Source organism: Myotis brandtii, unplaced genomic scaffold (assembly GCF_000412655.1).
Source record: "Myotis brandtii unplaced genomic scaffold, ASM41265v1 scaffold120, whole genome shotgun sequence".
NCBI lineage: Eukaryota > Metazoa > Chordata > Mammalia > Chiroptera > Vespertilionidae > Myotis > Myotis brandtii.
Window position 1 is genome coordinate 964095 of NW_005354174.1, and position 10497 is coordinate 974591.

The 10497-nt window shown below is 51.1% G+C and overlaps 1 protein-coding gene across 1 annotated transcript; it reads right to left on the reverse strand.

Annotated features, from left to right (window-relative positions):
• Positions 1-5958: 5958 nt before the first annotated feature.
• MRM1 (mitochondrial rRNA methyltransferase 1) lies at positions 5959-10491 on the reverse strand. Its single transcript, XM_014531456.1, has 5 exons — positions 10264-10491; positions 9971-10064; positions 7734-7866; positions 7503-7622; positions 5959-7300 (listed from the first exon to the last, which is right to left on the reverse strand). The coding sequence occupies exons 1-5, from the start codon at positions 10443-10445 to the stop codon at positions 7128-7130; spliced, it is 702 nt and encodes a 233-aa protein (XP_014386942.1). The 5' UTR covers positions 10446-10491; the 3' UTR covers positions 5959-7127.
• Positions 10492-10497: the final 6 nt, after the last annotated feature.

Sequence of the window (10497 nt, forward strand, 5' to 3'; positions counted from 1 at the left end):
GTTTGCCCCTCCAGCCCACCACAGTGAAGAGGAGGGGGAGGCAATTAGTCTCCAACCCCAGGACCCATTTGCTGAGCTGTTCACTCACCCTTATTAAACCCTCAGGATGTGCCTGGCCCTGTGCTGGGACCTGGGACTATACAATGAGTCAAACTAATTCACACGCTGATTGTCTAAAAGAGGGGGATGGGGCTTAGTGTCTGCAGAAGCCTGTGGGGGCCAAGGGGAAGTTACAGGGGGCAGGGCCAGTGAGGCTACTAGCAAGAAGGGACCTAGCCCAACCTCTGACTGCCTCCCTCACCTGCTGATTTCTGCCTTGGTTTCTTTTTTCTAAAGGAAACTGTTCAGTTATTTTATTTTATTTTGAGTTACAGATAAACCACAGAAGGTGCCACTTTACATGGAGTCTCCCTCCTGACCCCACAAACTTCAGCAAAAAGCTGGGGTACCCGAGGAAGAGAGGGGCGCAGAGGTGGAGGGAGAAAGCAGACGGGCCCAAGTTCAGCCAGGGGCCTAGGCCCAGCCCCTCCTCCCTGCCCAAGGGCAGCTGGGGAAAGGGGTCCTCTGATCGAATATTATGGCAGAGAGAGCACAACAGGCGAGGGAAACCTTGTGTAAAAGCAGCCTTCGCAGAGCCCAGTATAAAGCCCCTGGTCCTAATTCAATGCCCAGCCCCACTCCTTTTCCCAGCCTGGGGAAGAAACTGGGGCAATTCAAGGGCAGAGCTCCTGCCCTTTCCTGCTTCTCTGAATATGCCATGGTCCTGAGGCTCTGGCCCTGCTCCCCACCCACACCCACCCGCCACTGGTTAAACAAGGTTTTGCAATTTAAAAAGATAATTCTGAGCAGTTGTATCTGTAAAATAACAATGGCTGCCTTGACAGAGTTTACGATTTACCAGGCCCTGTGCTATGCTGCTTGGGTATGGTATCCCCATTCAAAGAAGAGACAATGCATATCCTAGAGCAGTAGTTCTCAACCTTCCTAATACTGCGACCCTTTAATACAGGTTCAAAGAAGAGACAATGCATATCCTAGAGCAGTGGTTCTCAACCTTCCTAATGCGGCGGTCCTTTAATACAGTTCCTCATGTTGTGGTGACCCCCAACCATAAAATTATTTTCGTTGCTACTTCATAACTGTAATCTTGCTACTGTTATGAATCGTAATGTAAATATCTGATATGCAGGATGTATTTTCATTGTTACAAATTGAACATAATTAAAGCATAGTGATTAATCACAAAAACAATATGTAATTATATATGTTTTCTGATGGTCTTAGACGACCCCTGTGAAAGGGTCATTTCACTCCCAAAGGGGTCGCGACCCACAGGTTGAGAACCACTGTCCTAGAGGATAACAACTTGCCTTAGGTTATCCCACTAGGAAGAGGTGGGTCAGGATTAGAACCCAGACCATGCTGTTCATGCTGATTTGAAGGGAAGTGGCAGTGGGGATGGGGGGATTAGAACCTCTGGATGAGGTTAAGCGGGGAGGATAAAGCAAGGGGTGGCCCCAGGTGCTATGCCACCTGACCAAGCTTCCAAGACCATCCCTGGGAGAAAGGGATGGTGACATCCTCCTGGCCAGAACTGGCCACTTCTCCCCACATAAAACTCTATGGGCATTCTGAGCCCAAACCTAGGGGGAGCACTGAGCTCTGGGCTGGAAAGGAGGCAGTGAGAACTTTCTGGAGCACCTCCCCCAGCAGGATGAGCTGAAGACCACCAAGGAGGTGTTAATGAAACAGGGAAGCTTCGAACAGACCCAGGAGTGATTCCAATCTGACACCTCTACCCCAACCCCCACCAGTAATGAGCTGGGACCTGCCCTGCTCCCGAGAGAGAGGAGGTGTAGGGGAGGAGGGGAAATCCTTGGGCATCTTTGTAGTTTCAGATGCCTCTTTTCATCATCTTCACAGCAAACGCACATTTATTGAGCATCTACTGTGTCCCAGGCACTGTTGATGTCATGTCTCCATTTTACAGATGAAGACACTGAGGTTCAATCAGGTCAAGTGGCCTGAGGAAGAGCTAACATTTGGACCCAGGACTATCCAACTCAGAAGTCTGTGTTAATGCTTTTGCTACTGTGCCTCTGACATGGACCCATGCTAGGTCCTCAGCAGGAAGGTGGGTGGGGTGGGAATGTTCCCATCTGGGGATGGATCCAGGAGCCCAACCCTGGGGGCACTAGGAGTGGGCCCACACTTCCACGAAGGGAGGCGAATAAAGGAAGCACACCCAGCCCACCACCTGTCCTGAAAGTTCAGACCCGGGAAGGAGGAGCAGGCTCCCTGTGTGCTCTCTTCATCTTCCACGTGTGTGCAAAGACAGTGGGGCAGGGGGTCCAAGGAGGGGCCTCCAGCTCTGCCCACTGCCTGGAAAGGGGATGCAGACTGGAGAAGACTGAAGTAGTAGTGGAGGGGGGTGTACTAGGAAGACCCCAGCCTCCTGGCCTGGGAGGGAGGGGCTGAGCAGCTCCGTTGAGTGGAGCCCCATGTTTGTAAACATCATTTATCAGGGATTAGCAGATGGGCATGCTAATTGCACCTGTGGAAGACAGAGACCTCAAGGTTGATTACATTTACAAACTGTGAGGCCCCCCTGGCGCCTGGCCCTGCAGGAGTGTGTGTGTTTGTGTGTGGGGGGGGGGTCATTTAGGACCCCAGCCGGGGGGGGTGGGGGGGGGGTGCAGAACTTGGCAATTTAGCCTCCTGCCAAAAGAAAAGTCCAGCCCTGGAAGGAAGCAGGGGTGTTGGCCACAATACAGCTGCTCTGGAAATTCTAAGGCAGCCTCCAACCCTTCGGGGACCCTCCCCGTCTTGGCTGTGGAGCCCAGACAAGGAGGATCCTGCAAATGCCATTTCAGCCCCTCCCCTCTCCAATTCGCTCTAGTGGTTTTCAGAGGTGAATCATTGAGTGTTGCAGCTGAAAGAGACCCTAGAGCAGTGGTTCTCAACCTATGGGTCGCGGGTCGAACGACCCTTTCACAGGGGTCGCCTAAGACCATCCTGCATATCAGATATTTACTTTACGATTCATAACAGTAGCAACATTACAGTTATGAAGTAGCAACGAAAATAATTTTATGGTTGGGGGTCACCACAACATGAGGAACTGTATTAAAGGGTCGCGGCATTAAGAAGGTTGAGAACCACTGCCCTAGAGCCTATGGGGAAATTGAGGCCGGGTTTCGAGGAGAGAAGAGCCCGGTGCCCTGACCTCTGGGTCTGCACCTGGGTGCCATGAGAACAGCCACCATGTCCCAGGCACCGGCTGAGGTCTTCACGCGCATCATCTCATTTCATCTGCACCAGGCTCCTCGGAAGTAGACACCACGGTTATCCCCATTTTATTGATGAGGAAAGTAAGACTTGGAAAAGTGAAGGGACATGTTCACATTTACACCATCATCAAGGCACAGAGTTGGGACTCAGCAAACTGCCCTGGCCTCTCGTGTTTCATCCCGACCCTGCCCTCCAGGGAGGGACCTGCACCCAGCACCTTCATTCCCTGTCACAGCCCCTGGAGCTCCTGGGTATGGACCACACCTGGTGAACAGTGTCATGTGTCAGCCACCAGCGGCCACTCCAAGGAGAAGCAGACCTCATCCTGGGCCTTGGGACCTCAGGTGCTTTCTCTGTCTTGAGAATGCCTGGTTTTCGTAACAGAACTACTTCTGGTTCAAGTGAACCTATCTTTCCAGAGACCAGCCAGCCTGCTGCCCAGGGATGAAGCAGGGAGGAGCCCCCTGTGCCTGGCTATTAGCCCAGGAGAGTGACCCCTCAGATGGCCCAGACCACAGGGACCCAGCAAGCTGATAAATAGCATGCTCCAAGCAGGTCAGATAGGGTTCCAGATACCAGAGGAGTCCATGGGCAAGACTAGGGGCTCTGGACCCTGAGTACCCCCAATCCCAACTTCTAGTTTCCATGCTGGGTTTGGGTCCCTACATGGAAGGAACTCCAGGACACCTGAGTTTATTTTCACCAAATCTGTTAGTCTGGGTTCTCCAGAGAAACAGAACCAATAGAAGACACACACACTTATCTATTTATTTATTACTAGAGGCCCAGTGCACAAAATTTGTGCATGGGTAGGGTCCCTAGGCCTGGCCGGCGATCAGGGCCAATCAGGGCCTTCCTTCCCCCGCACCACCCCCTGGTGGTCATCACACATCGTAGCGAGCAGTCGAACACCTGGTCGAACTCCCAAGGGGACAATTTGCATATTAGCCTTTTATTATGTAGGATAGAGAATTGGTTCATGTAATCATGGGGGCTGGCACCCCAAGTTCTGCAGGGTGAGTCTCATGCTGGAGGCCAATGACGTCATTCCCATCTGAAGGCCAGCAGGCTCGAGACTCCAGAAGAGCCCGTGTTTTCAGTTCCAAAAAAAACAGAGTTCTCTTACTCATGGGTGAGGCTTTTTGTCCTATTTAGGCCTTCAACTGATTGAATGAGGCGCACCCACATTAGGAAGAGCAATCTGTTTTACTCAGTCTACCAATTTGAATGTTATTCTCACCCAAAGTCACCCTCACAAACACACTCAGAACTTTTGACCAAGTATCAGGGCACCATGGCCCAGTCAAGTTGACATATAAAGTGAACCATCACACTGTTGTTGTGTGCCAGTCCTTGGTGCATAGTTCTTTAGTTTACAGAACACTTTTTTTGTTGTTGTTAATCCTCACCCTAAGATATTTTTCTCATTGCTTTTCAGAGAGAGTGGGAGGGTGAGGGGGGAAGAGAGAGAGAAACATTGATGTCTGAGAGACACACTAACTGGTTGCCTCCTGCACGTGCCCTAACCAGGGGTGGGGAGCTAACCCACAACCCAGGTACATTCCCTGAAACCCTTGGGTGAGCAGGCCAACACTCTAATCACTGATCAACACTGGCCAAAAACATGTTTTACTGACATGCTCTCATCTTATTTTACATCTCTGCTGGGGAGGGGGCAGCTGGAGCAGGTGTTGATGGTGCCATTCCCATTTTACAGGTGTGGAGACTGAGAAGCCATCTAGGTAAGAAGCCATGGAGCCAGGGCTAGAACCAGCATCTTCTAAAGAACTTTAGGGACAGATGAGAGGTTGCCTGGCGTGTGCTTCCAGGCATGCCCTCAAAAGCATGGTGTGAATGATTTGGTAGAGGTTTCTTGGATATGAGCGGGTGGCTGGAGGAACAGTGATTCTCAAACCTGGCTGCACACTAGCAGGGGAGCTGCAAGAAATGCGTGTACCTGGCTTGCTCCCCACAGATTCTGATTTTATCAGTCTGGTGCCTCTGGGATCTGGAATATTAAAAGTTATCCCCCTTCCCTGATCCCATGACTCTATGGTGCAGCCAAGGTACAAAGCCACTCTAGGCTCTTGGCCAAGAGCACAGCAGGGACGGAGGAAACAGGTAGTATGCCCAAGGTTGACTTGTGCCAGCAGAGGTCAGAGCCTGTGTGCCAGATGGGGATGGACAGTTCAAGGGAGGATGGAGAGTGCCAATAAAGTGGTGATCTGTGGAGTTTATGAAGGGGTTTCTTCTTTTCTTGAGAGGATCAACTGTGACTTTAAAGCAATCTTAGGCCCTTTTAAAACAAATTCAAATGTCTTTCTAAATTGGCATGACCATTAGAATTCCAAGATAAATGCAGTCCACAGAGAAAGGGCAGTACTATTTACTGAGCACCTACTATGCGTGAGGCACCGAGTTCCTAGTGTCCTCTGAATCCTCCTAGCAATCCACAAGGATAGGGTTATCCCCTTTCACCGAGGAGGGGACTGAGGCCCAGGCAGGTAAGGAACTTGCCCAAGGTCACACAGCAATCAGGATTTGAATTTAGGGTTGTTGTCCTCCAGACCCACACTCCAGAGCAGTGGTTCTCAACCAGGGGTGACTCCCCCACCCCACCCTCCAGGGACATATGGCAATGTCTAGAGAGATTTTTGGTTGTCACAACTGGAGGAAGGGGGCTGCTACTGGCATCTGGTAGGTAGAGGCCAGGGGTGCTGCTAAACATCCTACAATGCACAGCACAGTCCCCACAACAGAGAATTATCCAGCCCAGAATGTTAACAGCGCTGAGATTGACAAACCCTGCTCCAGGTTCTCAGCCTGGGCTGCACATAACACGTGCGGTGGGAAAGGGGGAAGCTTTACAAATCCTGATGCCCAGCTGTACCCTGACCAACTACATCAGACTCTGGGGATCGGTCCCAGTGTCAGTTGATTCTTAAAGCTTCCCAGATGGTTCCAATGTGCAGGCCAGACTATTCTAAACTACTTACACCTGTGGCCTCTGTTCCATCTGTGGGACCCTGAGGGACAAGTACCAAATCGGTCCCGATAACAACCAGCAACCCTATCCTTGCCACCTCCCAGAATCAAAGGCCAGGCTTCATTGGTTCCTTCCGTGTAGGTGGACTAACTGCTGACTCACCAGTAAGGGGGACTTGAGGACCAGTGGGGTGGGAGGTGTTTGCTAACTTTTCCCTTGCCTCTTGGAGGCCAAGGCCAGGGATCTCCCCAGATGACTGCAAGAGCTTCCCGAAAAGACTGTGGACTAAAGAGCAAGGCTGCCACCTAATGGATGAAACGAACAGAATGGCCCACCAGTTGAGGTTTTATTTGAGCCTCTCAACAGCCCTGAGAGGGAGGTGCCAACAAGGGCTCTGAGGCATATAAAGATGAAGTCGGTGCTCAAGGCCCCGCAGTGGGGCAGGGTGTGAGCCTGGATTTGCACCTGTCTGGCCCACAAAGAGCTCTTGGCTCCCTCTACATTCTCACACTGGTTCGAAGGAATAGAATCCCTGGACTGTGCTGCCCAACTCCCTTCTGATGTTTAGACTTCCCCTTGATATCCAGGCAGGACCTGGGAGGAAACAGACCCTCTCAACTAGCACATCCTAGAAATTAACAGGCTACCATCTCCAACTGCAAGTGCAAACTCAAAACAGGAAACGGGACTTCTTCCGGTCTCCACCGCAAAGCTCCCCGCTTCCCAAGACAGCGATTACTGAACAGAGCCTGGTGCACACTCAAGTAACAGATTCCAACACTTCACCGTGTGGATGCGTGGGCCACCTATCCCCTGCCCTCCAGCACATACACATCTTGAACAGTTCAAGTCAGCCCCCATCTTGCCTCTCTCTTTCTGATCCTGAGGGCAGTCCTGGGTGCTGAGGCAATCTGGGCCCTTCAGCCGTGGCTGAGGGTTCTTGGGGGTCTCGGAGATGTTGCCCTCTCTTCCCGTCTTCAGGAAAACCCTTCCTCTGGCTGCAAATGGAGTGAAGAAGAATTCCTGCAAAGACAGACAGAATGATATGGGGAAGAGAACTGAGAAGAGGAAGGACCATATGGCAGGCACTCCCTCATTTCATTCTCAAAAGGATGTATTTTCTGCATTTGGCACAGAAAGCAATGGACATGCAGAATGATTGAGAAACTTGTTTAGGATGAAACAGCTACACATGTGTGATCAGAGGAAAAGAAGTAAGACTCACCTGCAGCCACGGAGACATTCAAGGATTCCAGTCCAGGAGGCAGCTGCCGGCCAGGCAGGATGGTGAGGAGGAGCTGGCAGGAGGCTTGCACCTCTGGGGACAGGCCAGAGCCCTCATTCCCTGCAGAGCAAGGGAGAGGGGAAAGGGCAGAGATTAGGGATGCCACAGCTGGACAGGCAGGCACTCAGGAAATGAACAGCTGAGCACAGAAAAGCAGGAACATCTACCTACCCAGCACTAGGAGAGTAGGCTGGTCCCAGAGGAACTCCAAGCAACTAGTGATGGGGATCTCAGAGGATCCGGAAATCTCAGGCCCCGAGCAGCCCACCGTGCCAGCCACGAGCCAGCCCTGCCGGGCTTTGGCCTGAAAGGGGAAAGAAATCATATTCTAGCTCACCAAACCTTCATCAGAGCCCTGGCCAAGGAATAGCCCAACCTTGCCCATATATAAGGTGGGGCAAAAGTAGGTTTACAGTTGTGAGCACTCGAAACAGTTTATTCTTGTGTTAATATTAATTATTAGATTATTTTCCATGCGAACAATTATAAACCTACTTTTGCCCCACCCTGTATGCATTACCTCGGTGAGCCATTCAGTTCAGTCAATAATTAATAAGCACCTAGAATGGGCAGACTCTGTTCTAGGCACTGGAGATAGGGCAGTGAACAGCAGCCAAAATCCCAGCCTCATGGAAGGGAGGGCCTCACTGAAATGACTTTTGAGTGGAGATCAGAAGGAGATGAGGAAGCACGGTGTAGACATCAGGGGGAAGAATCTTCTAGGCAGTGATCAGTAAATGCAAAGGCTGGGGGTGGCTGCTTACCTGCTATGTGTGAGGAACAGCACAATAGCAAGGTGGCCATGGGAAGGGAGCCATTGAGGCAGGAGAGGGAACAAAGGGCTACATAAGGTAGAACCTCAAAGGCCACTAGAAGGACTCTGGCTTATACTATGAGAGAAATGCAAAGGCTTTTAAAAACTCTGAACGCATGATCTGACTTATGTTGCAACAGGATCTCTCTGCCTGTTGGGTTGACAGCCAATAGCAGAAGCAAGATCAGGTAGGAGGTTTCACAATAATACAGGCAAGAGATGATGGTGGCTTGGACCAGAATTGTAGCAGTGGAGAGAGAAGAAGTGGTGAGAATATGCAAATAACTCTATGGTAAAACCAAAAGGATGCACTGACAAATGGGAATGGGTGTGAGAGCAGAAAAAAAAAAAATCAAGGGCGATGCCAAGGTTTCTATCCTAACCCCTGAAAGGATGGAGCTGCCATCGATTGAGCTGGGTCTCCAGAAGGAACAGGGGCTGGGCTATGGAACTGTTCAGTTTGAAATGCCGATTAGACAGCAAAAGAAAGCTGTTTTGTTTTATAACCCCTTTGAGATGCTTTTATTTATTCATATTGGAATCATTCTGGGTTGAGGACATTGAGCAGCTTTCTAAAATCCCATCAACTATTATTTAACTTGCTTTTTTCAAACCAGTGTTGCTAGTTGTTTGAAAACAGAGCTATTGAGTAGGTAACTAGATACGTGAATCTGGGATTTAGGAGCAAGATCCAGGTTAGGCTATACATTTGGGATGCGTTCAAATACAGATGCTACTTAAAGCCGTGAGAGTGGATGAGGCAAAAAAAAAAAGAAAGAAAGAAAAAGAAAAGAGAATATATATATATAAATGAGATCCAAGAAGTACTGAGACTTGGAAGAGACCTGGAGATGGTCAGTGGAACGGCCAAGTGCAGAGCAATACTGCCCCCTTGTGTTCAGCAAGAGAACAGCAGGGGGTTTCTTAGGTTTGCTCCCCAAATTTTGTGGGTTTTTCTGTGTGGTAGTGGGGGTTGTTTTGTGTGTGTGAAAGGGAGGCAATACTGCCCCCTTGTGTCCAGCAAGAGAACAGCAGGGGGGGTTCTTTACTTAGGTTTGCTCCCCAAATTTTGTGGGGTTTTTTGTGTGGTAGTGGGGGTTGTTTTGTGTGTGTGAAAGGGAAGAGGGGAAAGGCATAGACTAGTCCTTACTCAAAGAGCCTTTCAAGCAGGCTAGAAGGAGTCGGGGGGGGGGGGGGGAAGAGGGACATATGTAATACTTTCAACAATAAAGTTTTTTTTTAAAGAGCCTTGCAAGCTATGCTCCTAGGGAGGGACTCGGGACACATTTACTGAAGACCTACTTAGCAGGTACGGAGGCCCCGTGGCAGACCTGCAGCCGGGCAAAAAGGTATGCCTGGAGAAATGCAGCAAAGGGAATGAGGCTAGGACGTCTCCAACTTCAGACTCTGTTCCCCTCGTGGTTTTAAAAACCCTGGGATCCTTCCCTCTTCCCGAAGGGATTTAGAGAAGCACAGGAAATGCCAACATGCTCTCTTCTCCCCCTTCCTCCACCAGTTCCCGGTTAAGTGGCCTGAGAGGCTGAGCGTGGCTCATTTCTGCTCCTTCCCGCCACCCCAACCCCTCGGCCCTCACCTGTAAAAATCCGCCCAGGTCATCGGTGAAGAATATGTCCATCACCTCCATAGCCCCCGCGCTGGCCTTGCTGACTACCGGAGTGAGCGGGCAGCTGCAAAGTGACCCCATGCCCCGTGTAAAGCTGCGTCATCTCAAGCCCGGCGCCCTCCCCTCCCCTCCCCCCCAAGGGTTAGAGATGAAAATTCTGGCGATAGGGAGACCGGCCTAGGGGATCACCAAAGGGTCAAGGTGCTGAGGAACTCGGCTGCCCCTTGAAATTGGGACACGCGGGGAATAATGAATGTCCGTGCCTGTTTCTGCGGCTGGTGATGACCTGGTCCACTCCGAGGAAGTGAGCGGAGCGCAGCACGGCCCCGAGATTCCGCGGATCCTGGAGCCTCTCGAGGACGAGCCACAGCTGCTGGGGGTCATCTCCTGGCCTCGCCTCCCCAGCCTCGGTCCAGGGCCGGGGCCGCAGCGGGCTCACCTCCATGCAGACTCCCTGGTGCACCTGGTGGCGGCACAGGGCGTCCAGCTTCTGCCGT